The sequence below is a fragment of the Doryrhamphus excisus genome, chromosome 3 (assembly GCF_030265055.1).
Source record: "Doryrhamphus excisus isolate RoL2022-K1 chromosome 3, RoL_Dexc_1.0, whole genome shotgun sequence".
Classification (NCBI taxonomy): domain Eukaryota; kingdom Metazoa; phylum Chordata; class Actinopteri; order Syngnathiformes; family Syngnathidae; genus Doryrhamphus; species Doryrhamphus excisus.
The window spans coordinates 19,837,956-19,863,500 of record NC_080468.1 but is presented as its reverse complement, the minus strand read 5'-3'; the positions used below and the strand labels follow the sequence as shown (position 1 = coordinate 19,863,500).

At 50.4% G+C, this 25,545-nt stretch overlaps 5 protein-coding genes across 10 annotated transcripts; 1 reads left to right on the top strand and 4 right to left on the bottom strand.

Moving 5' to 3' along the window:
- Window positions 1-29: 29 nt before the first annotated feature.
- On the bottom strand, window positions 30-2,029 carry wdr55 (WD repeat domain 55). 2 transcript variants are annotated; one of them, XM_058066554.1, is made up of 5 exons: window positions 1,925-2,029; window positions 1,065-1,667; window positions 899-1,005; window positions 566-835; window positions 30-432 (listed from the first exon to the last, which is right to left on the bottom strand). In XM_058066554.1, the coding sequence occupies exons 2-5, from the start codon at window positions 1,593-1,595 to the stop codon at window positions 96-98; spliced, it is 1,245 nt and encodes a 414-aa protein (XP_057922537.1). In that variant the 5' UTR covers window positions 1,596-1,667; window positions 1,925-2,029; the 3' UTR covers window positions 30-95. The 2 variants fall into 2 exon arrangements, with proteins under 2 accessions (XP_057922537.1, XP_057922536.1); XM_058066553.1 differs by lacking the exon at window positions 1,925-2,029 and having other exon boundaries at window positions 1,065-1,853.
- On the top strand, window positions 1,866-6,338 carry klc2 (kinesin light chain 2). Of its 2 annotated transcripts, XM_058066547.1 has the most exons (14): window positions 1,884-2,117; window positions 2,528-2,773; window positions 2,842-3,145; window positions 3,208-3,424; window positions 3,499-3,688; window positions 3,758-3,931; window positions 4,022-4,121; window positions 4,195-4,244; window positions 4,316-4,383; window positions 4,453-4,561; window positions 4,628-4,759; window positions 4,846-4,970; window positions 5,172-5,229; window positions 5,293-6,326. In XM_058066547.1, the coding sequence occupies exons 2-14, from the start codon at window positions 2,546-2,548 to the stop codon at window positions 5,377-5,379; spliced, it is 1,842 nt and encodes a 613-aa protein (XP_057922530.1). In that variant the 5' UTR covers window positions 1,884-2,117; window positions 2,528-2,545; the 3' UTR covers window positions 5,380-6,326. The 2 variants fall into 2 exon arrangements, with proteins under 2 accessions (XP_057922529.1, XP_057922530.1); XM_058066546.1 differs by having other exon boundaries at window positions 1,866-2,117; window positions 4,453-4,759; window positions 5,293-6,338.
- On the bottom strand, window positions 5,975-14,940 carry actn3b (actinin alpha 3b). Its single transcript, XM_058066545.1, has 22 exons — window positions 14,799-14,940; window positions 14,600-14,729; window positions 12,161-12,275; window positions 11,970-12,089; window positions 11,807-11,893; window positions 11,659-11,746; window positions 11,488-11,566; window positions 11,342-11,423; window positions 11,199-11,284; window positions 11,034-11,126; window positions 10,733-10,963; window positions 10,505-10,652; window positions 10,281-10,431; window positions 10,087-10,195; window positions 9,890-10,030; window positions 9,641-9,823; window positions 9,435-9,569; window positions 9,191-9,370; window positions 8,973-9,119; window positions 8,839-8,904; window positions 8,585-8,743; window positions 5,975-6,606 (listed from the first exon to the last, which is right to left on the bottom strand). The coding sequence occupies exons 2-22, from the start codon at window positions 14,720-14,722 to the stop codon at window positions 6,448-6,450; spliced, it is 2,682 nt and encodes an 893-aa protein (XP_057922528.1). The 5' UTR covers window positions 14,723-14,729; window positions 14,799-14,940; the 3' UTR covers window positions 5,975-6,447.
- Window positions 14,941-15,103: 163 nt separating this feature from the next.
- On the bottom strand, window positions 15,104-22,799 carry rbm14b (RNA binding motif protein 14b). 4 transcript variants are annotated; one of them, XM_058066550.1, is made up of 4 exons: window positions 22,544-22,671; window positions 20,857-21,209; window positions 18,010-19,003; window positions 15,104-17,906 (listed from the first exon to the last, which is right to left on the bottom strand). In XM_058066550.1, exons 2-4 carry the CDS (start codon window positions 21,203-21,205, stop codon window positions 17,612-17,614), a joined length of 1,638 nt encoding a protein of 545 aa, XP_057922533.1. In that variant the 5' UTR covers window positions 21,206-21,209; window positions 22,544-22,671; the 3' UTR covers window positions 15,104-17,611. The 4 variants fall into 4 exon arrangements, with proteins under 4 accessions (XP_057922533.1, XP_057922535.1, XP_057922532.1 ...); XM_058066552.1 differs by lacking the exon at window positions 22,544-22,671 and adding an exon at window positions 21,661-21,740; XM_058066549.1 differs by lacking the exon at window positions 22,544-22,671 and adding an exon at window positions 22,289-22,506 and having other exon boundaries at window positions 15,106-17,906.
- A 127-nt stretch (window positions 22,800-22,926) lies between these two features.
- Window positions 22,927-25,355, bottom strand: ccs (copper chaperone for superoxide dismutase). The gene is made up of 7 exons (XM_058066555.1): window positions 25,188-25,355; window positions 24,998-25,070; window positions 24,729-24,869; window positions 24,007-24,181; window positions 23,495-23,555; window positions 23,220-23,401; window positions 22,927-23,152 (listed from the first exon to the last, which is right to left on the bottom strand). Exons 1-7 carry the CDS (start codon window positions 25,209-25,211, stop codon window positions 22,993-22,995), a joined length of 816 nt encoding a protein of 271 aa, XP_057922538.1. The 5' UTR covers window positions 25,212-25,355; the 3' UTR covers window positions 22,927-22,992.
- Between the last annotated feature and the right edge of the window lie 190 nt (window positions 25,356-25,545).

Here is a 25,545-nt window from a genome sequence, read left to right as displayed (position 1 = left end):
TTATTACATATTTAGTAAGAACAAAACAAAGCTCATATTTGACTCTTTTATTCCATGAAAACTAAAACAAACCATAGAATATATGTAAAATAGTCTTAATCGCTGCCGCTGTCGCTGTCATCATCCTCATCCTCATCCTGGTCGTCTTCGTTGTGGTTTTTCTGTGGCTCCTCTACAAGACCCGAGAAGAAATTATCATCTCCGAGAGCCTTCTTGGAAAGAGATTTCATGCGTCCGTCTTTCTTCTTTCTCTTGCGATACTCGGTGACGGTGGTCTTGGCTAAAGTGGAAATGTCCCAGAACTTGATGAGTTGATCGTGGGCACAGCTGAGCAGGAAGCGCGAGTCCCAGCTGGTGGCAAGCTCTTCGATGGGTTCGCCCACGTGCTGCCCGATGCAGCCGATGACGCGGTTGGGGAGGAGGTTGATGGCTCTGGTGGGAGGAGGGGCACGACTTAAGAGATATAACGCGAGATATAACGCCAGATATAACGCGAGATATAACGCGAGATATAACGCGAGATATAACGCGAGATATAACGCGAGATATAACGCTTCCAACTGACCTGATGTAGCCATCCATGGAGGCGGCGCACATGACGCTGTCACTGAGTGGGACGATGCAGTCCACCGACTCCGCCTTGATGGCGAAGCGATCGCTGGTGGCACCGAAGCCGTTCCAGTTGAAGATGTAAATGGTACCTTCACTGGAACCACAAGCTACCTTCTTGCCTCGCTTCATCAACGCCACCGACGTCAGATCGCCGCTCTGGTACTCTGACAGCAACTCGAAACGCCGCCTCTTGATGTTGAAGACGCCCATGGTTCCATCACCACTGCAGGACACGGTTGTTAGAGGTTGCGTACAACACGGAGATTAGGTCAAAAGGTTTTTCCACCTCGCAGTGAGCAGGATCCTCTTGGCCTGGTCCACGGCGATGTCAGCGATGTAGTCTTTGTGTTCTTTCACATCCATGATGGCCGAGCCTTTCCTCATGTCCCACACCTGTCACACAAACATCAGTGATTATGATCACCTTCCAGCAGGGCTATAAACAGCTTCACCTTCAGAGTTCCTCCATCGTCTCCAGTGGCCAGGATGTTGTTGTCCACCAAAAGGAGGCTGTTGATGGGAGCTCCATGCGCGCCACGAATTCTGGTGACCAGCTGACCTCGTTCCACGTCCAGCATGTGAACAGCCTTGTCCCTGGAGACGCTGAAGAGCTTCAGGCCGTCCGCGGAAAAGCGCACCTGGCGACAGGACTTCAGGTGGTGCCCGGAGGACCACAGCTCCTGGTTTTGCCCCTCCGTACACGAATAGGAGAAGGCGTACAGGTCTCCGTCCACATCCCCGCAGACCAGCATGTCTCTGCTTGGATGGACGGCTACGGTGTTGGCGATCGCCTCCAGACGGATGTCCTGGGGGGTGTCCAGAATCTTCGGCTCAGTCTCGTCGCGTTCGTCTTCTTCTGAATCCAAACCGCCCGGTTCCGAATCGGAACTTCCTGTACCCCTGCCGCCTTCTGGAGAGCCGTTTGACATGTTTGACATTTGTGAAGTTGTAGGAAGATCAGCGTGTGGCGAGGTGGCGGCCATGATGTTTTAATGTTTTTCCTCGTTCTTCTTCTTCGGCGGTGTTAGAGCTACATTGGCGTTGAATGGCGCACCCTAGCGGACATATTGATCAATACACATTCTAAAACGGTATAAGACGAAACAGAAACATATATAATGACTAATAACTGCACAACGAATAACTGCTGTAGTTACAATTACACGCTCTTCTGAATATTTGTGTTTAAATGTGTGAATGCACTTATACGTTTATCTGCCATTCGTTTTTCATCCGTTTCAAACCACTCAAGCATGAAGTCCTTGAGCTCGTAATGAATATAAATTAAAAACTACCGCTTCCGCTAGCTTACCTTAAGACCAATTAGCTATTTTGGCCAGTTCTGGACGTTTGACGTTATTCTTGTGTGTTTTTACGTTCGTCATGTACCGACATTTATGTTGAAAGAAACCGGAAGTGAACCGTGTTACGTCAGCGAGCTTGACACAGGTCGGTGCAGCTCATCACAACATCGCAGCTTTGTTCGCTTGGAATCTTCGATGAAGGTAAATAAGATTCGGAGGTTTGTTTGGTGGCCTTTTTAGCCGAATAGATGGCGAATGTGACTCCGTTAGCGGGACATCGATAGCTTCTTTGGATGGGGACATTTTAGTGAGATGAGACAAACTGGCGTCTTATTTCAGCGATAAAACGCAAATGACGTTTGTATTTATGCAGCTAGCGCTCAAGTGTTCAGTCGATGTGCCGGGTTTGTCTCCTCTGGCTCGATGGCGCCTGTCATGGTGGGGCCTCCATCAGCTGATGATGTGCGTGTGAAGCCAGTGCTGCATTGCGGCGTGTGTGTGTGTGTGTGTAGAGGAGGAGGACAGGTGATGCTCAATGACGAATGCTGACGTCACCAAACTAAAATAGACACAAGTAATCCCAAAATGTAATATTTGTGCTCCTTGTACAGTGTTGAAGAAAGCGGACCATGTCCACCATGGTGTATCCTGGAGAAGAACCCCTGGAGCGCCTGAGCCAGGATGAGATCGTCCTCAACACCAAGGCTGTCATGCAGGGCTTGGAGGCGCTGCGTGGCGAGCACGCTCAGCTCCTCAATTCGCTCCTCGACTGCGCTCAGCCTCCCGCCTCGCAGGAGAAGTCAGGTCTTCTGAGGAAGAGCATGGAGGCCATTGAGCTGGGCCTGGGAGAAGCTCAAGTAAGTGTCTTCATGGAGGCACCCCGCTTCCCTCGGTGAGCGGCTGACAGGTGTCTGACATCATCCAGGTGATCGTTGCTCTGTCGGGCCACCTGAGCGCCGTGGAGTCGGAGAAGCAGAAGCTGCGCGCTCAAGTGCGGCGCCTGTGTCAGGAGAACCAATGGCTGCGCGACGAGCTGGCGGCCACGCAGCATAAGTTGCAGCGCAGCGAGCAGAGCGTGGCTCAGCTGGAGGAGGAGAAAAAACACCTGGAGTTCATGAACCACATCAAGAAGCTGGACGACGACCCGTCGCCGTGTGAGGAGAAGCCAGGCGAGACGTCCAAGGACAGCCTGGACGACTTGTTCCCCAACGAGGACGAGCAAGGCGCAGGTAGAACGTCATTTTACAACATCCATGCCTGCTCACCTGATTTGTTTCCGCGTGTGATGTAGCTCAGCCCAGCGGCGAGGTTGCGGCGCAGCAGGGCGGCTACGAAATCCCGGCCCGTCTCAGGACTCTGCACAACCTGGTGATCCAGTACGCCTCGCAGGGTCGCTACGAGGTGGCCGTGCCGCTCTGCAAGCAGGCCTTGGAGGACCTGGAGAAAACATCGGGTCACGATCACCCCGATGTGGCCACCATGCTCAACATCCTGGCGCTGGTCTACAGGTGGACATATGGGCGGGGTCACTCTTAGCAGCAGTTCTTACACCAACATGCTCTGTGTGTGTTTATGTGTGTAGGGACCAGAACAAGTACAAAGAAGCCGCCCACCTCCTGAATGACGCCCTCGCCATCAGAGAGAAGACTTTGGGTAAAGACCACCCGGCCGTGGCGGCCACCCTCAACAACCTGGCGGTTCTGTACGGCAAAAGGGGCAAATACAAAGAGGCGGAGCCTCTGTGTAAGCGAGCACTGGAGATCAGAGAGAAGGTAAGGCATCACCGCCGTCACCGTCACATGACTTTTCAGCACGCCAATATTGTCCCCGCCTTCATTCAGGTTTTAGGGAAGTACCATCCGGACGTGGCCAAGCAGCTTAATAACCTGGCGCTGCTGTGCCAGAACCAGGCCAAGTACGACGAGGTGGAGTACTACTACGGCCGCGCTCTGGAGATCTACCAGTCCAAGCTGGGCGCCGATGACCCCAACGTGGCCAAGACCAAAAACAACCTGGTGGGGGGGGGCGCCGTCGTGATCTATCTCTTGTCTCTTGTGTCGTGGCAGCGCACGCGTGTGAGGCTTGTGTATGCGTCTTCCCTTCAGGCTACGTGTTACCTCAAGCAAGGCAAGTTCAAAGACGCGGAGACGCTCTACAAGGAGATCCTGACCCGAGCGCACGAGCGGGAATTTGGCTCCGTTAACAGTAAGTCGGCGCCACCCGATCCCCTCTGTGGCTCCGCCCTACCAGCAGATTTAAATGTTTGTGTCCACCACAGACGACAACAAGCCGATTTGGATGCATGCGGAGGAACGCGAGGAGAGCAAGGTGTGCTACTCCTCATCTGTCCCCGGACACGGAACCTCTGAAAGTAACCAATCACATTTGCTCTCTGCTAGGGCAACTGCAAGGAGGCGGGGCCTTACGTGGAGTACGGTAGCTGGTACAAAGCCTGCAAGGTGGACAGGTGAGCGCGTGGAGCTTTCAGCTTCTCTCCGTGACGCCTTCACGCTCGTTATCGTTCCTCTCCTTGCAGCCCGACGGTCAACACCACCCTCAAGAGTCTGGGTGCCCTGTATCGCCGCCAAGGCAAACTGGAGGCGGCTCAAACGCTGGAGGAGTGCGCCAGCAAGTCCCGCAAGCAGGTGGCGCCGCAGAGTGCTTCCATAGAAAGGTCTTGTAGGCTAACATCTCAACATGCGCTCCTTCAGGGTTTCGACGCCATCAACCAGAGCAAGGTGGTGGAGCTACTGAAGGACGGAGGAGAGCGCCGACAGAGCAGAGAAGGAGGCAACGGCACTCGGGGGCCGAGCGAGGCTGACGACTCTGCAGAGTGGAATGGGGTCAGTTGGCTTTTTTTTTTTTTTTTTAAAGCCGAGACCAACATCCTCGTTTTGACGTGAGTGAAGTGACCATGGTCTTCTTGCAGGACGGGAGCGGGTCTCTGCGCCGCAGTGGCTCCTTTGGGAAGATTCGTGACGCTCTGAGGAGGAGTAGCGAGATGCTGGTGAAGAAGCTTCAAGGCAGCGGACCGCAAGAAGCTCGCAACCCGGGGTGGGTTTCTTAGATTCCGATGATGAGGATGGTGAAGGATGCTCTGACCAGGGTATCATTCGGCTGATTCCAATACCAAGGCATCATAAGGGGGCGGGGTTAGGACAATTCCAAGGTCACCTGACTGCCAGGGGGCCCAAATAAAGCTATGATTACGGTCATAATGATGGTAACAAGGAGGATGATGATGCTATTTTTCAGGATGAAGAGAGCGAGCTCGCTCAACTTCCTCAACAAGAGCACCGAAGACGCCGCGCAGGTGCGCATACGTGTGCACGTGAGCTCTGCGCACAAAGACGCCAACTTTGCTTTTTCTCGACAGGCCGCTAACTCGCCAACCCTCTCAGACTGTCGAGGACTCAGCGCCAGCAACGTGGACCTGACCAGACGCAGCTCCCTGATTGGCTAGATGTAGCCCGGAGGCGGGGCTTCACACGACTCGGTATTTGATGGTACGACACAGCTAAAGCCCAATGGTAGTTTTTTTTTTTTTTTTGTTTGTCAACATGCCACATCACTGCTGTGCTGTACATTCCCCACTCGGCATGTGCGCACTTGAACGCCTCACGATGCTAACCTATCCTGGGCTGTGTACATAGTCTGTATATATATATAAATATATATATAAATGCACATTGTCGTGCGCGTAGCTGCTTCCTCACCCTGGAGGTGATGCGACTGTATCTGTCGTCATGGTGACACATCACCACATTGCTCTTATGAGTTGCCGGCTTCCTGTTGTGTATGAAAAATCAAACATGGAGTGCTTCCCGCATTTACGGTGCTGCGAGGCTAGTCAGCAGGTATCATGTAAGCAATCATTAATTAGTCGTTATTATTATTATCCAATTAGCGGGAACAATGCTGACCTTCAAGGATGTTGTCAACATGTTTCAGTAAATAAAAGTGCAGCCTAACATTATTGTAATGTCTGCATTACTACACACACATACACACACATACACACACACCGTTGTTGACATTGTTAGCGAAATGGGACGCACACCAAAAGTGCTTTGCTGGTTAAAATGTGACAGGTTTTATTTCAAGTTTTGTTTCCGGAGGAGGAGCAGGAGGAGGAGGAGGAGCACAGACGAAGGTCACACATCAGCATTTGGCTTGACAACAAGGTCAAGCCCACCGTACCATCGTCACAACCTTCCAGATGATGCATCTTGTCAGCACTCGTGCGCCTTAAGACTCCAAAAAGAGGCTCCATTTCTCTTCATTCCCCACGCCGCTTTATTTACACCTGTAGTTACCCACAATGCTTTGCATTTGAACATGACATCGTTGCTCTCATCCCTCCTCCAGATCCACACTGTGTGTATATATATATGTGTGTGTGTGTGTGTGTGTGTGTGTGAGGGGGGGCTCTACACAAGTGTAAACATGCAGCTGCACAAGTACAACAAAGGTTGATTTCCTTTCCGAAGGACAGGGGGTGGGGGGGTCGCCACACCTCACTGAGGCTCTTTTACAAGTCGCTCTCCCCGTAGAGAGCGCTGGAGAAAGAGATGTAGTCCAGGGCGCCGGGCGGGCTGTCGGGTCCAACGTAGCGGGTCATGCGGCTGATGCAGTACTCGGCCTGCTCGGGCGGAAGCTCGCGGCGAAGCTCGTCCACTGTGATGTAGTTCTGGGTGGGCAAGGTTTGACGTGGGAAAAAAAGGTTGTATTAATTTTTACTAGTGCGACACATTTTAGGTCACATTTTTTACATTTAAAATATTGACAAATAATTTACAAAATTAATAAATTAAATGACAGTAGATCCTTGGTTAGCATCAGTAATTCATTCCAGAAGGTCTGAAACAGGATGAGAACCCAATATTGTTTTCCATAAATATAATAATGTAAATCGGCTGACAACTAGTCCAGGGTGTACCCCGCCTCTCGCCTGAAGACAGCTGGGATAGGCTCCAGCGACCCTTGTGAGGATAAGCGGTATAAAATGAATGAATTAATAATAATGTAAATCCGCCGCACGGTGCACAAGTGGTTATCATATTGGACACAGTCAAGAGATCGGGAAGAACTGGGCATCTTTGTGTGGAATTTGCATGTTCTCCATATGTGTTCCGGTTTCCTCCCACATTCCAAAAACATGCTAGGTTAATTAGCGACTCCAAATTGTCCATAGGTATGAATGTGAGTGTGAATGGTTGTTTGTCTATATGTGCCCTGTGATTGGCTGGCCACCAGTCCAGGGTGTATCCTGACTCTCGCCCGAAGACAGCTGGGATAGGCTCCAGCATACCCCCGTGAGCCGGGTGACAATGAGCGTTATAGAGAATGAATGGATGGATAATGTAAATCCAATCTCGCTGCCATGTTGTGTCTTTGGGAACACATCTTCAATAAACGTAATTATACAGTAAACCTGGGATATATCGGACTCGGATATATCGGAAATTCGCTCACAACGGACAGATAAAAAAGAACCGATTTTTCTGTAATGCATTTCCAATAAAAATTCATTGCATATATCGGATTTTTTATAACGGATTTCGCCTATTTCGGACAAAATCTCCAGTCCCGTTCCAATGCATTTCCATGAAATTTCCCTGGCATATATCGGATGGCCGCATCGCGGCGCTCCGATTCGCCGAATCGTGACAGGCCGCTATACGACGTCATTTGCAGCGTTTGCAGCGTTGCCTGCGTGTCCAGGTACATTGGAAACATAGTCAAGGAAGTGCCTTTTTATAACGGATAAAATCCCATTTACGCATATACCGGATATAAATCCCATATATGCGTAAAACGGACATTTTCCGGTATACGCATATAACGGATTTCGCTTATATCGGACAAAACCAGTGGGAACAATTGAATCCGATATATCCGAGGTTTACTGTACCATCTGTTCATCAGATATGTATTTATAATTATTATATGCATATAAAACTATAATTGTGAACCTATAAAAATGAAACAAAAAAATTTCTGAATGTCAGCCGCTGATGACGTTATAGACGGGTGATGAAACTGACTGTGTGTTAAAGGATGCTAACATAGATTTTTGTTCTAAAAATACATAAGGATCACAGTTGGATTCCCACTGTGTATTGACAACATTCATTCATTCATTCATTTTCTACCGCTTTTCCTCACGAGGGTCCCGGGGGGTGCTGGAGCCTATCCCAGCTGTATTCGGGCGTAAGGCGGGGTACACCCTGGACTGGTCGCCAGCCAATCCCAGGGCACATATAGACAAACAACCATTCACACTCACATTCATACCTATGGACAATTTGGAGTCGCCAACATGTTTTTGGAATGTGGGAGGAAACCGGAGTACCCGGAGACAACCACACACAGATGCCCGAGGGTGGGATTGAACCCTGGTGTCCTAGCTGTGAGGTCTGTGCGCTAACCCCTAGACCACCGTGCCACCCCGTATTGACAACATATTATTTACATTTATTTATTATTTACGTTTTCGACGTTAACCGGAACACACAGTTACTAAGTTTTGCTAAGTTTTGTGTTCTGATTTTAGCGGCACCCTTTACATTGAATTATTAGTTTAGATTATATAATAATTAATGTAATGTATTATTCAACTATGACTTGAATTGTGTGTGTGTGTGTGTGTGTGTACGTGCACATACCTTGTCTGAGGCCAGGATCTTGAAGGAGGCCATAACTTGCTCAGCGGTGTCGGTCTCTGCGGTTTCTCGGGTCATGAAGTCGATGAAGGCTTGGAAGGTGACCACGCTGGTGTTGTTGGGGTCCACCAAGGTCATAATACGCGCAAACTCCACCTCCCCCTGTCACACACACACAGACACACACAGATACACACAAATACACACACACCGATGATTACACGCATTAAGCACCCGATGCGGACGTCGAGACCCACCAGGTCGTAGCCCATAGAGATGAGGCAGGCACGGAAGTCGTCCGGGTCCATCATGCCGTTTCTCTTCTGCAAAGACAAATGGAGGTCTTGCACGCTGGAGAGAAGGTGCTGGAGATTTTGGGTTAAAGCCTCACTCTGTCAAAGTGGTTGAAGGACGCTCTGAACTCATTTAGCTGCTCCTGGCTGATACCCTTAGCATCTCTAGTCAGGATCTGGTTCTCCACCTCATTGATGGTTCTAGCGATGGTGGTGAGCAGCTGCTCCCAGCCCACACGGATGTGCTGCAGAAGAGGATGCGTCCCATGTTGGAGGAGGATCAAACAGGAGTTGGGACGGGAGGGGTGTGACTTACCTCCATGGTGTAGTTGGTGTGCTTGTTGTCAAAGATGAGCGACTCCTGGCTCAGCTGGTGGTCGCCCTCCAGCTTGTCGATGTTGGACTTGTAGTTGATGATGTTCTGCTCGTACTGTTTCAGGCTGTTCATCTGCTCCTCCAGAGATCCAGCGATGTCCACGGACACGTGGCTGATTTCCTGCACACACAAAGTCACGTCAGCTTTAAGCGACACGCCTCTTTCGCCGATGTCTGCAACTCACCTCCATCTTGGTTTGGATCCACGGTCCAATGATGTTAGCCTGGGCGGCAAACTGGCGCCGGAGCCGCTCGTTGGCCTGCTGTCGGGCCACCTCCTCCTGCAGCATTTGGTCTCTGAGGGGCACCAGGTGTTTAACCTGCATGCCAACATCGCAGCATCACAAACACGTCATAAACGACTGGAGTCGGGACTCGCACGCCCACTCACCGTGTCCCACTTGGTGCTGATGTCCTGGGAGCTCAGGTTTGTGTACGGGTTGATTCCAGACAGCTTAATTCCATATGTCTGTGCAATCTTCAGGATCTCTGAGTGGATGCCCAGAGTGGCCATGCGCTCCTTGTCGGCCTCTGGCAGTGTGGCCTTGAACTGGTCGTGGGCGGTGATCAGACTCTGGAGGGAGGGAGGGAGGGAGGGGTCATGGGAGGTGTTTGGAGATGTTAGAACTTGCATTGGCACCTGGATCTCCTCGATGCTGTGGACGATGAACATGTCCTGCAGGTCCTCCATGGCTCCGTCCATCCAGTTGTTGAAGGGCGCTGCCCTCTTTGCGAACTCCAGGTACAGCTGGTCGATGGTCTCCCAAAGCTTCTCCACGCGCTGCAAAGAGGTGGCACTTCAAAATCAACCAAAAGACATTAAAAAAAATGTAGTACCTCCAGAGCGTCCCGCCTCTTCTGGGTGAGCGTTCCTAGGTTGTCCCACTGGTCACAAATGCCCTGACAGCGGGCATTGACAGTGGCAGCATCGTGGTAGTCCAGCTCACTGGAGGACCACACACGCATGATGAAAGCGTGAACACGAGAAGACCTCCACCAAGGCCGTCATTGTTACCGAGCGATCATCTTACTTGAGCTCCTGCGCAATGGCTGCAATCTGCTCCACGCGGTCCTGGTGAGCGGCGAGGTCGCTCTCGAAAGCCTCGTGCTTCCTCATAAGGGCTCTGATCTCCATCAGAGACGCCGATTCGTAGTCCTTCTGGGATAACAGGTCCTCCTTACCTGAAATGGAACCACGTCGCACGATGTCAGCTGGTGCAGAGTCGGCACCACGACCGACGACTTGAAGACCGACCTGTAGTCCAGGACTCGTGCATGGAGCACTTCTGCTTGAACTTCTCGGCCAGATGGTCCAGTCTCTCCAGACGGCGAATCTCGGTGAGTAACCACTCCTCGTAGCCCTTCTCCACCTGCTCCAGACCCTTCCAGGCATTGGCGATGTCCTGCGGGATGGAAACGCGGGCGAGGAGTTACTTTTATATTGTCGGTTTTTGACGGCGTTCGAGCGGCGACGTCTGCTCACCGACACCATCTTGCCCTCGGAAGGCATGAAGGCGGGCCTGTTGCTCAGCCTCAGTTTGGTCTGCAGGGTGTTGAAGTTGATCTCCAGCTGACACTTCTCCTGCACTCGGGGTGGTTTGTGCACACGCCGATAGTCACGGAAGTCCTCCAGCTTCTGCTGCATTGCGCGCATGGTCTGCTCGGCCACGCGGTTCTCCAGCCAGGGGATGGTGCGGCGGATCCACTCCAGGAGCTGCATATCAGAGAAACATCTAAGAGACACCAGAGCTAAACCAGCTAAAGACAACAAAAACGTTTCTCACCTCGCTGGCCAGCTTCTCATACTCCTCCATCAGCTTCTCATTCTCCTGATTGACCGCCAGAACCTTACAGATCCGGTTGGCGGCCGTCTCAGCCTGTCAGTTAAACAGCAGGAGGTCAGACGAAGAGAGCGCCATAGCTAGCATCTTCCCGTGTGCAAAGCGTACCTGCTCGGCGCCGGCAAAGGCGTGGTAGAAGCAGGACACGTAAGTCATGATGGCCTTCTCGTCGGGTTTCGGAGTGTTGACGATGTCTGCAGGTCACAAAAACCGTTAGGTTCCACTCAAGTGGCTTCGAGAGCGAAGCTCACCTTCAGCATCCAACATTTTTGGGATGTCCAGGAACTTCTCAGCCACCTCAAATGCCGTGTTGAGATTCCCGATGGGATCGTCCTGCAGATGAACAGGAAATGTGAGCAGCTGACAGGAAAAAGACACGAAGCAAAGCGTGAGGAACCTTTCTCAGTTTGGAGTAGTCGATGAGGTCGGGTCTGTGTCTGTGAATGAGGGCGCACAGAGCCAGGCCATCCTTCCAGCTGAGACGCCACACCGGCAAAAAGACAAGGAACACGTCAAGGAACCACCTGCTCTGCTTTTGTACCGCTGGGTACCGCTGGACTGCATTCACCTGATGTGGAAGTTCTGCACATTGACGTTCCTGTAGGGGGCGGTTTTCCTCTGACACCACAACAGCAGACCCTCCTTAGCAGATGTTTCTGCACAAGAACATCTAGTTAACGATCACATGGATTCATCTGGTGTTTACACGTTCACACCTTCAACAGAGATGTCCTGGATAGCGAAACGCAGGATGATGGTCCAGATCATTCCAAGTGTCATCTTCACGTTGCCATCAACAATTTCTACAAACACACACACAATATTGATTGACAGTTTATGTACATGACTTCACTATGATGATGGTGTCAGCATCCTCACCCTCAGCGCCGATGGACACCAGCTTGACGCCTTTGCTGCAGATGAAATCCAGAGCTTTGTTCACGTTGGCAATCTTATGAAAGCGCATCTTGCCTTTATCTGGTTTGGGAAGCCTCTCACCTGCGCCGGCGTGAGACAAAATTTAGGATTTTCTGCGCGGGGAGATTTGTGTGTGTTTGTGTGACGCCAACCTGATATGACCTCCAGAAGCAACATCAGCTTCAGGCCATTTCTGAAATCTTCCTCGATGTTTTCAATCTGCGTGCCGGCCTTCCTCAGGTGAGAGTTGCACCATGCTGTGAACGTCTGACACACACACACACACACACACACACACACACACACACACTGAATGAGTGAACGCTCCTCAAAGACATCATTCATTCATTCATTTTCTACCGCTTTTCCTCACGAAGGTCGCGGGGGGTGCTGGAGCCTATCCCAGCTGTCTTCGGGCGAGAGGCGGGGTACACCCTAGACTGGTCGCCAGCCAATCACAGGGCACATATAGACAAACAACCATTCACACTCACATTCATACCTATGGACAATTTGGAGTTAGCCAATTAACCTAGCATGTTTTTGGAATGTCGGAGGAAACCGGAGTACCCGGAGAAAACCCACGCATGCACGGGGAGAACATGCAAACTCCACACAGAGATGGCCCGAGGGTGGAATTGAACCCTGGTCTCCTAGCTGTGAGGTCTGCGCGCTAACCACTAGACCACCGTGCCGCCCTCAAAGACATAATTCATTCATTCATTTTCTACCGCTTTTTCCTCACGAGGGTCGCGGGGGGTGCTGGAGCCTATCCCAGCTGTCTTCGGGCGAGAGGCGGGGTACACCCTGGACTGGTCGCCAGCCAATCACAGGGCACATATAGACAAACAACCATTCACACTCACATTCATACCTATGGACAATTTGGAGTGGCCAATTAACCTAGCATGTTTTTGGAATGTGGGAGGAAACCGGAGTACCTGGAGAAAACTAGGGGAGAACATGCAAACTCCACACAGAGTGGCCGTGGTCTCCTAGCTGTGAGGTCTGTGCGCTAACCACTCGACCACCGTGCTGCCCGCATTTTATATTGACTTACAATATATTTACAGTTTGATTATCGCACTCCAGTCCAGGGTGTACCCCGCCTCGAGTCCAAAGTCAGCTGGGATAGGCTCCAGCATAAAAAAATGGAAAATGTATGATCGCTCTTTCACATTTTAATGGCTATTTTTGATCGTTACAGTAATAAGGGACAAAGTTTCATATCTATGGACAATGTGGAGTGGCTAATTAACCTAGCATGTTTTTGGAATGTGGGAGGAAACCGGAGTACCCGGAGAAAACCCACGCATGCACGGGGGGAGAACATGCAAACTCCACACAGAGATGGCCCGAGGGTGGAATTGAACGCTGGTCTCCTCGCTGTGAGGTCTGCGCGCTAACCACTAGACCACCGTGCCGCCCTCAAAGACACAATGATAAGCCAAAATAAAGTGAAACATCAGCTTTTCCATCACATGACACCAAATTAGTTAGCGAGGTCACTTTTGACGTGCGCCTCTGGAGGGGGCCAGCTGAGGTCCTGGCAGGTGCAGGGTCCTTTGCCACGGATGACCAAATTTAGACCGAGTCCCGATGCAGCACTCTCAGGCCACTAGGCCAACTTGTGTGTGTGTGTGTGTGAGAAAAGGTGCGTGGGGGGCTAAATTGGGTTGCTATGGGACACCGAGGGACAGCTGAGAAGGCGGGATTCCTGAGGCAAGCTGTAAGAGGAAGGAATGGATGGACTTGAGGATGACTTGATGAAAACACACACACACACACGCGCTCGCACCTGTTGGCTAAATTCTTATTATGAGGTCATCAAGACGCCTCCCTTCATATCCCCCGCCATGTCTTAATGATGCCAGGCCACAATGTTACATCACATGGGCGGCGAAGACGGCGCCTCCACACTGTCCACTGAGAGGCTACCTGTACTGACCCACCCGCCTGCACCCAAATATGCCAACCAACAAAAAATATTCTTCTCCATCTTCAGGAGGCTCATTGAGGGGTGGAATTTGGGGGTGAGGGTCACAAGTCAAGGTGGAGAAGAAAAAAAAAAAAAACATTTTGAAAGCGAAGGAGCCCTGCAGGAAGATGGAGAGTATTTTTAGGAGGACGTTTATTTGGAGGCGTGCATGTGAAACCAAGTCGGCCTTGCCACCATCTGTCAGTGTCTCTCAGCTCATCTGCAACAGAACCTCCAGAACTCAAACCAATACTTGGTTCTGATCCACCGCTGAGATTAAGAAAGTGCTTAGGTCCAACTCGGCTTTTTTTGGTGGCGCTACTACATTTGTTTCCACAGCTTTGTTGAGCAGAAGGCCTTTAAATGAAGTTCTTAGGAGCACAGACTGCAAGGCAGGTTGAAGGTGGGGTATATTTAGATGTTGGGGGGGGGGACTGAAAGACAACACTGAGAAAGTTCCAAGGCCGAAAATATCTTCCAGCTCTGCTTCCAGCAGGCTTGGTGCCAGGTGCAGGCTAGCCCCAAACTAGTATTTTGTCAAGTGAACATGCTCAAAAAGTCACACACAAATATTTCATTTAGAAGCTCACACATGAAGATCACGAAGGCATACCTTCCTCTGCTGCTTCTCCCAGGCCGGGTCGAGCAGCAGGTCCCGGTCCCAGTCCTCCTCTTGGGTCATGTAGGTCTCCTCATGATGGATGGTGTACGTCATGTGGCTCTCAAGCGCCGTCATGGTGCCGCTGAAAGAGATCAACAAGACTGGTCACACCGTGCTGGACTCGGCTCTGCTTGGACCGTGCTGGACTCACTCTGCTGGACTCTGCTTGACTGCTCCCAAGCTGCTGCTCCTTTGGTGCTCAGCATGTGGCGCACATGATCATGAGTGTCGGGTTCTGGCCCCAAAAAAGGTGCAGGGGGCGGAGTATGGGGGTGTGCGAGTGGCCCGCCTGCATGTCAGTCAAGCGCTGAGACGTGCACCTGTTGCTGTTAATGAAGCTGTGTGTGTGTGTGTGTGTGTGTGTGTGTGTGTGTGTTTAAAGCGACCACCGTGTGTCCGGAAATCAACTTTGCCTTGGAAAAAAAAAAGACAAGTGACTCCGAGTGAAGAAGTAAAACTTTTTTTTATTCATTTCTTTCAACACTAAACATGATGCTACACTCACAAGAGCTCCATCACCATGGTTACCGATGCTGGATACCCTGGGAAAAAAAGTCAACAGAAGCTACGCCCACTGAAAACAAAGAATGATGAATCTCACCAATGAACTCTGACCCTCGTCATCGCCTGATTCCAGAAGGGCCGTCGCCTGTCGTCAGCTGACCCCCGGCTTGGCGCGGACATCAAACAGGAAGTGGATCGGTCCATTCAAAGACAAACGCATGGACGTGGAAGAGGCTTCCTTCCAACTGTTTGACAGTTATCTCAATTTCTTTATCAAACATGTCAGCTTCTGTAGCGTCATCCAGCAGGAGGGGCTAGCGAGCAGCTTTACTCCACACACAAATGCTGCATTAAGCCCCGCCTCCATTGCAAACATTGCTGCAGTCCACCGAGTCGTTGGCGTCCTATAAGAACTCTGAGATTGTTGACAATCTGCAGGTGGCACCGGCCCAATCTTATAGGACGCCGCGGGATCTTCCCTTCGATGCAGCAAAGCCGTTTTCGCACTGCACTCTCTCTCTTTCTCACACACACACACTCACACACTCCATCAGCATGCCCTTGTCTCCATGGCAACAAGAGTGGGGAGGTTATTGAGGCGGGCGGGCGGGTTCGGGAAGTTGGAGCCGCAAGCTCACATCCAAGGTGGTGACGGCGGTGGCGGCGAGAGAAGCACTGTGTGTGAGCGGTGGGTAGGGGGCAGGATAAGGGAGGCGTGAGGGCGGCGAATACGGCGGAGTGGGCTTCACGGGGGGGGGTGGTCTCCCCCGATGCTACAACCACACTTTCACTCTCATCTCACTCACACATGAGGCTGTTGCTTGCGGATGTGCGGAGGACTTGAGGCCCCGCCCATCACCTTCATAGGGAAGCAGGAAGGAGGAGTGGTGACGAGGGAAGGCGGGGGCCGGTGGAAAAACTGGGGAAGGGGGGTCTTTCGGGCAAGGCAGTTAGGGGAGGGGCAGCAGGTGGGAGATAGAGTTCAGTTCATTTACCTTGCCGCTGACCCACGTCGCCCTAAATGTCATCCACGCCCACGCCGCCATGACGACTGCCGTCCCGGTAACCTAATTCAGTTGAGAGAGTTAGTGGAGGCCATGGCGGGCTGCTGGTGTCATGCAGTCAACACGCAAACACACGCAGGGACGACGAGGCAACACCCATCACCCACCCAACACAAACCCCACCCCCAAGCAGGAGGTGCGTGACCATCAAGTGGGTGTGGCCAAGTAGCCAGAGATGCACACAAAGAGGAAAAGGAGGAGCGCAAATGGCCAAAAGCTTTGTGTTCCTTTAGTAAACATCCACACAGTTTATTAACGTTTCAGTACACGTATGGATCAATCAATCAATCAATCAATCAATCAATCGAAGCTGCCCACTTTCCTCTAACCTGACCCCAGAACAAGACAAAGTTCACACAAGTTCTACGACTGTGACGACCACGGGGGTGGGAGAGGGGCGTGTCTATGTGCAGAACACAGCTGTCGGACAACAAAGACCAATCGGTGATTGCTTGCTGGCGGGGAAGGGGGCGGGGTTTGTCCCGCCAACAAACAATCGCCAAACATTTCTTTGCGACAACGATCTGACGCATCTTGAATCAGGAAGAGAAGACAGTGTTCAGGGGTGGGAGGAATTGGGGGGCCGGGTGGCAGGGTGCAGGAAGACATTGCCCCCCCCTGACTCTCTTGTGCTCTCGCTTCCCCTCCACAGCACCACGATACACATTTGTATTTGTATGAAACGAACGTAAACGAGAAAAACACTGTTTTATTTTGGGAGGGGGTCCCTCTACTGTAACCTCCCCCCCAGGCACGTAGTAACTTCTCATTCAGTAGTCACACATTTCTATGGACACGACACGGAAACAAGCATAAAACAAGATGTTAAAAAAAAGGCCACTAAACGTATAACATGGGGGGGGGCAGAGGTAGGCAACTACATAAAAACACTGCAGGGGGTGAACAGTGTCTTCCTGCATCGCTATGACAACGTCGGTGGGGAGGGGGGGAAACAAAGGTGTATCGTCGGGATCCCGTGTGCTTTAAGTTCACTTAGTGTGCTGCTCACTACCCCCCAGCCCCGCTCACTGGTGTCCGACACAATGCAGCCACTCGGAAGTGTGTGCTTGTCTGACCCCGCCCAGTCACTAAGCTAATTAAATAAGGCAAAACCGATTGGAAATGAGCTGCCGAGAGGATGGCAAGCGGCACAGAATGTGACTTGGTGTCACAGGTCCGGCCTGAGGAACTCAACAATAAAGGCAAAGGTGAGTCACGGCGGCCCACTACTGGCACGACGAGAGGCTAGAGTGAGTTCAAAGATGGCCGTCAGATGGCAAGTGGCTGCACTGTGTGACACAAATAGGACCAACAGGTTACTAGCCCCGCCTCTCCCCCCACAAACCGCCGCCGTTATGTTTGAGGAGGAAGTGAGCGAAGGGAGGGTGGGGGCAGACTATCGGAAAGGGGGCTCAGGCGTGTGAAGGGAGAGTTCGGGGCGGCGGAGGATGGACTCCTTGCGTGTGGGCGGCGGCAACGGCGGCTCATACACCCTGGGCGTGGCCATGGCAGCTGCCACAGCCGCGGCGGCGGGAACCACTGGCCTGAGGGCGTCCAGCGTGGCTACGGGCTGGGTAGTCATGGTGGGCACCGCCGGCATGCCAGCAAGCGCGGTCACAGCCCCCGGTGAGGGGTAGGCGTACTGGAACTGAGGGTACTGCTGCAGCTGGTGGTAGTAGTCGGCATAGTACCTGCAGAGGGTGGGGTTAAGGCAGGAAGAGGGGGGGGGCATCATCATGAAACCACAGTCGCTGACGCGCACACAAACGTGGATACTGGCGCAGCACGCCGTACCTTGCTACAGGGTCCTCGGCCACCTCGGATGCTGCCTCCTCAGCAGTGCGCCCGGCAGGCGTCGGGAGTAGCGAGCGCCGTGGTTTGGCTCTCTGGTAAATAAACGGCTTCATGATGGGGTCTGGCAGGAGGGAGGCCGTCCTTCGCAGGGGACTCCGGTCTCGTTCCCCGGACTTGGCCACCGCCGCTGCCTGCTGCTCGGCCACAACATGCTGACCCTGAGCAAAATAATGTGCCTGCCTAGCCGCTTCAAAGATGGCCGTCGCAGGATCGGCTGCACCCATGGCGGTGATGTGAGCGTAGGCGGGCGCTGGTGCAACAGTGTAGGCAGGGTTGACTGCCGCCGCCGCAGCCGCCGCTGCGGGCATGTCTATCCCCGGAGCGGCAGCCAAGTAGATGGGGTTGCCCATGGTCGGTGTGTAAACAGGCGTTGTGTAAGCGGCTGCGGGGTTGGCTGCCACCTGCCCGTAGAGGTTGGGGGTGACCGAACTGTAAACTTGAGCGGCTCCTGATGTCAGAGCTGCCTGATTGGCCACCGATCCGTACAGCTGATTGGCCACATTGGCACCATACACCTGACTGGCAAGGGCACCGTATACAGCCGGGCTCACGGGGTTGCCGTCTGTGCGGGTGCCGGTGGAGATCCCGGTCAGGGCGGCGTACGTGGGATCAAACGTGGATGTGTTGTACACCGAGTTGTGCACACTCTGCTGCACTTGCAGAGGCAGGCCGGCGGCGGCGGCGGCCGCGGCAGCCAGGACGGCGGCCTGACTCTGGTACTGCTCCAGCGTAGGTTTCCCCACGGGACACTCACCGGCGTAATGGCCCTGCTTCCCGCAGTTGACACATGGGAGCTTCCCAGTGGGTGTCTGCTTGCTGGGCTGGACCTTGGAGAGCTCCACGGAGAGTGGACGCCCCTTGAAGGAAGTGCCATGTAGCGCCTCGATGGCCTGAAGCGCATCTTCTTTGTTTTCCATGTGCACAAAGGCGTAACCTACAGAAGAGAAATGCCTGGCTGTCATTGAGCGCAGGGACAACAATTAGCATCACAGCCAAATCTTCACGCACAAACAGGAAGTCAAAGTTGGTCAGTAGCGTCAAACTGTCAAGAGTTTACACAAACATGGTGGCTGTGTTAATTCTTTACTCATTCTACTTTTTACTTGCACTCGAACCAAAATTAGCCTGAAACAACACTGGACCGGCTACCGAGAGACTACCGAGAAACCCAGGCAAATAACTCAATTGTTTGTAATAGTATGTCCACCCGCGAGCTACTGCTAACTTAGCTATGGGCAGGCTGCATGACAGCGTCAGCAGGCAACAATACAAAAACCAAGATGACTTCTTCATCGTGGCTGTAGACTTTAACCACACCAACGTAAAGACTGTGCTCCCAAGATTATACAAGAATGTTGACATTCAAACAAGGAAAGGCCGAACACTAGAAGTGGATCGACATCAGAGGTCAGGACAGGTCTACTGGCTGGGGGGTTCCTCCCTTTAATGTGAGGGTCCGCCCGTCTAAAGGAGTCGGAGGGCCCGGGTGCTGGTCCTCCGATGGCACGGCCTGCAGCTTCTCCCAGTGTGGACGGCCCCAAAGGTGGCGTTTCCTTGTTCCTCAGTACCATGCCATGTCTCCCTACTGTGGGTGATTGTGTGCTTGCGTGTGTGTGTGTGTGTGTGTGGATGGGTGTGTGTGTGTGTGTGTGTGTGTGGGTCTAGTATGGAGGGTGGGAAGGAGGGGCTTTCTTTTTTCTTCATTGTTTTCCTTTTTAATTGTGGTAATTGTTTTAATTCTGGAAAGCACTTTGTGTCGCATCTCCTTGCAGGAAAAGTGCTCTACAAATAAAGTTGATTTGATCTACTCCCCTTACCTCGGACACTCATCTGTACTGTCATACACCAGTTTTTGCATGGACAATGTAACATAAAGAACGAAAAAAATCAATAAAAAAAACCCCGGAGCATTCCAATCCAGGCCAGTGATTCAACACCCAGGTCAAGTGACAGGGAAGCCAACAGGAAGGCTATACAACAGACCTGAACAGAGGCATCAAGGCTGCTAAAATGCAGTACAGAGAGCAGATAGAGGTCAACGTCAGGGAGAACAAGCCCCCACGCCACGTGGAAAGGCATACAGAACATTACGGACTATAAACAATGCCATAACACCCCCTGCCCCACTGACACCTCTCTCCCAGACCGGCTCAACAAGGACACGCAGCTAATAACGCCACATAACGACCAGTCCCCTATCATCCAACGGGTACATCAACACCAGGAAAGCATCAGGACTGCATGGACTGCAACAGTACCCAGCTTTAAGTTAATTGACCTGCACATCTCAAGAGGACCAGTAGCTGGACTGTGAACACTACGCCATCATATGCATAATGCTGAGGAGGAACAACCTACCTCCACCTCTGCTGGTAAACTTCTACCAATGTGCAATAGCGAGTGTCCTCACCAATGGAACGCATGGTGTGCTACGCCAACTCAACTGGATCTCAAAAGAAGCAACTGCAGTCATCAGGACGGCTCAACAGATCATCAGATCAAGAACACCAATCCCACCTTGGACACTTCCTGGACAGGCTTCCCTCTGGCAGACTCAAGAGTCAAGAGAGCCCACACCAAGAGACAACAATAAAAACCGCTTCTTCCCAATGGCTGCGAAGAGACTGCTGGAACCTTAATACCCTCCGCCTTTCACACACTTATATACAGTATTATATACAGATGTTATATACAGTACATATACATTTTATATTAATTTCATTGGACCCTCCTGCAATTACATAAAAGCTGCTTCTTATTATCTAATCTAGTTAACCGTTTGCTCACCTTTGACTTTGTCACATTCCAGAACTTTCCCAAAGGTCTGAAAGAGCTGCTGGAGATCCTCAGTGGTACACATGCCGCTCAGATTCCCCACAAAGACTTTGGTGGAGTGAAGCGGCCGTCCCCTCGACTCCTCCACCACCAGGTTCCTTCCGCGGAATTCCCGTCCGTTGAGCTCGCGGATGGCCCGCTCGGCGGCGCCTTCACCCTGCAGGTGGACAAACGCGAACTGTCGCAGCACGCTGCAACTGACCACGTGCCCGTACGGCTCAAAGATGGCTGACAGCTCCTCCTGGGTGGTGTCCAACGCGAGGTTGCCCACAAAGAGCTTCACCGTGTGGCTCTTGTCCATCGTGCTGTGCAGAGACACAGAGACATTAGCTTAGTGTCCATGTTATTTATTTACTTATCAGCTCAACAAGCTAATAAAGACAAAGTTTTGTTTGACATGAAATATGGGCCATTATTTTATTATTTTATTTTATTTATTTTATTTATTTTATTTATTTTATTTATTTTATTTATTTTATTCAAATAAATAAATAAATTTGGTTCCGAAAGCGGATTCTTTTTGACAATACATAAAGGCAATGCTAGCTGCTAATGCTATGTACATCCATTCTCATTCTCAGCCATGGTCACACCGACACAATCACCAAATAGCTGTCCTTAGCTATGCCTGACGGTAAATACTAGCTTGTACAATATTAGCAAATATTAGCTTGCAGCGTGTGGAATGTCTTTAATTTACATGTGCCATCATTATTATCGCTTATCAGACAAAAAATACATATAACTCAGTTATACGGGAGGCTGTTGCAGTACTGTTGAATCCTGAAGAGGTGGGGGCCTTCATGAATGAATTGGACTGTCAAGATGGAGGATTATACACCCAGTAGGGGATCGGAACTTTTCCCGGATAAGCAAAGACCGCATGTACTTTGTATATAAAAAGTTTATAAAAGTTATTCTCGAAGAACTTAATAAATATTTCACGTTAATCCGTATAATAAATGTTTATTGTCTGAAGGGGGTTCGCGACTGTACAACATGTGTGCCCTTTGTCCACAGGTGAAGGAAACATGGGGGCGTGTGGGTGAAACCTGACACCTCACAACACTTCTATTTTGTGGTCAAGACAGCTGATGCTCCACCAGCGCCTTCTGCATGCACACATATAGAACCAGACCACTGAAAATATACGTAGAACAAGACTGCAAGACATAAAACCGACCAACATGGGGGATACACACGAAGCGTTAGACTGTTGGACATGGACAACAGCGACACATACAGCTGGAGTGCTGGATATATAGTACTGCACAACAGAGCTTAGACTGCTGGACACGGAATTATGACACAGAGCTACAACGCTGGGTACATAAAACCACACAACATACATCTAGACGACTGGACACTGAACAGCACAACTTACGAGTAGAATGCTAGCCATGCAGTACGTATTCCAGTGCGACATGCTTCCAAGTGACGTCACTAGCCGCTGACTCATCACGTTAACGTTGCTGCAGACTTTTATTGTTCGCAGGAAACAACAAATGAGCGGAACAAAGTGCTTTTTCCTGAGCCGAATAAAAAACCCTACACAAAGCGCATACACGACGAAACAACAACAACGGAAGTAAAAAAAAATATATATCGAACGACCTAGCAGATACACATAAAAACATACCAAGAACATAAGACATGCGCGCGCGACTGTGTGGTCGATGTGGCGTATTGAGCATTTTAAGCGCGCACACAGGAAGACTACATGATGGCCGACAACAACAATCGTTTTTTTTTGCCGACCAAAGTGAGAAAGAGAAGCATCGACCATCTTACCTTTACGGTGCTGCCTTTCAAAATGGTCGCGGCTGCTTCCGTCTGACTGCCGGGCATTGGGGGGTGGGGGTGCTGTGTGTGTGGGTTGGAGTGGAGGGGGGGGCACAGACATATTTGTAGACCGGAAGTAAAGTGCACACATTGAAGTTAAATGTTTTATTGATATATATTGATATATAAGTCCCTGTAGAAAATACACATTTCTTCTTTGATATTCAAGTAATGATGACATTTGTTAGTATTGACATATTTTAATCTGTTTTTGAATATTATTTTCTAATCACATGACATTCACACTCAGAGGTTTGCCACCAGCGTATCGGGATCTGCTTTGCGTCGTCCTTTTCCGGCCATTGGCCGGTCTCTCTCCTCCCACAGCGTGATCCCATCGCAAGCACAGATCTGTTTGGGGTTCTGAAAGAGGCCCGCCGACCTCGCGATGATCCCGCACGCCAGCCTGCAAGAACACGAGTGCAGAGTTTACCTGGACTTCACCATGGCTCTGCCGCCACGTTGTCACTAACCTGGCACCGGAGTTTCCTGTCAGCTTGGAGAGCGGATGACTACCCCTGCCCAGGTCGTCCGGTCCGGCATCCACCACCAGAGACCGTCCAATCACGTCCCAGACCTTCAGCTGACTGTCCTCAAGTCTAAATGATGCTCTGCCATTGGGTCCAGCAAAAATATTTCCCAGATCGCCGACATGCTGTACAAGGACAATGCAGCAACATGCGTAATTTCACCACACCAGCAAATAGTCACATCCTGCACACATATCTCACATGTAGACGAGTCATACCCGCTCAGTATCTTGTGGACCACCGTGGTGTCTTCCAAATGGATTGAAGTGTTCACCACAGCTGTTGACAGAAGCACAGATCAGAGTGTACAGTGTACTTGTACAGAATACTGTACCCCAAGAACTAGGTCCTGGGGCAGGAAAAAAAAGCATGTGCAAACCACTTGTAGTATTATATTATTCACCTTTTGTTTACTGTAATGACAAAAGTAAATTAATATTGGTGAAAATAAGCTATGCAAATATCCAAAGAAAACAGCTGCCTACATTTCAGCATTGTGTTTGTATTTCATTCTGATGATCTGTAAGCTTTTAGAATAGACTGTGGGCCATTTAAAAATTAGCTGCAGGCTGCAAATGGCCCCCGAGCTGGACTTTGGACACACCTATTTGGGCCACAACTGGTCTACCTTGTGGTGAAATATACATACATTACACATTAAGTCATGCATTATTATTATTATTACTGCCTAATCCTGGTTGGCTGGCTGTCATGTGACCATTGCGTCTACCTCAAGCAGTCATCTGTAAGGTCCCCGAGTGCATGCACGTGGAGGCCATGGGCTCCAGGCTCCAAGCCATCAATAGTCCCATCAATCAGACATCGCTCAGCAGACAACTGCAGAAAACGTACCACTCCTTGGATCTTCTCCTGGCCGGCCAGCATAGCCACCGCTGCACCCTGATCTGTCACACAATCACTCAGCAAGTACACACAAAGGTTCATTTCAACACAGCGGAACCTTCGTTCGCATTATTAATTCATTGCAGAAGGTCTGACTCTAACCAAAACGGACGTGAACCGAATATGTGTGTGCGGCGTCTCGCTCTCACATTCTTAGGGAACAGTAGTCTTTGATGGCGGTACAAGTAACCATATTGAACCTGTAATCTTAATTTATCTCTTTAATTTGTGATGTATATGCATTTAAAGTTGCTTTATGTATGTAAAACTATTACGACAGGAGTATAAAAACATGTTTCGTGTTGACATTTTTGAGTCAACCGCTGATGACATCATAGACAGGCGACGTAACATGGCAGCTTACAGGTCATTTTGTTTGCTAGCTCCTAATCAGCCGCTAATAACGAAGGATGTTTTTCTGATTTAAAAAAAAAAATATATATATATATATATAAAGAATACAGTTGAACTCACGCAGTATACTGCCATATTGGAAGCTCATCAGCTAATGTACGCAAACCGAGGCAAATTTGTGGCGGCAATTTTCACCTTGCTCCTCTGAGCCCCCCATTCCTTTAAACACAGCCCTGCGGTCTGTGCTTTCGATCAGGGCTTGCACCTCGCTACTGGCTAGGCTGGACTCCACCAGAACGCGTCCTTCACTGACGTCCACGATGACAGAGCGTACGCCTGAAACCCAACAAAAGGGGGCCTTTTACTTTCAAAAATACTAACTTTATTGATAAACACCTTGCATTCAAAGTACTGCATGTCCGGCAACTAGTCTAAGACGGAAGATGATCGTGATGTCTTCTGACCGTCTTTGTGCTCCAGAGCAGCTCTGACTTTGTCTCCACATCCCTCACACTTCATCTGCACTGCGAACTCCAGCTGAGGACGACATGAACGTCAAATACTTCAACCACATGCTGCTTGCTAAACATCTAGCTAGCTAACACATTTCATGTGAATAAATAAAGTATAAATAAATAAGTGAGACTGTCAAACCTTTGCCAGCCTGTCTGTGTCCATGTTTTTTTTAGCAGCTAGATATCTGCGTTGATCAGATAAAGTGGAAAAAAAAACTTCTATTGACAAAAGCGTCACAGATCAGCTCGTCGCCATGTTTGTGACGTCATGACAAGATGTTCCCGGTTTCATACCGCCACCTGGTGTTCACTATGTGTCACTACAAATCCCCCTCGTCCCAATTGCCATTGTGACCTAAACCAAGAAATATTTCACGACTTGTAATGTACTTATAAGTAGTTATAAATAGAACTACAAGTTTGTACAAAAAAAGACAAGAAAATAAGCCAATTAAATATATTAAGGACATCTAAAGGACAAGAAGTAAGTTGATGAC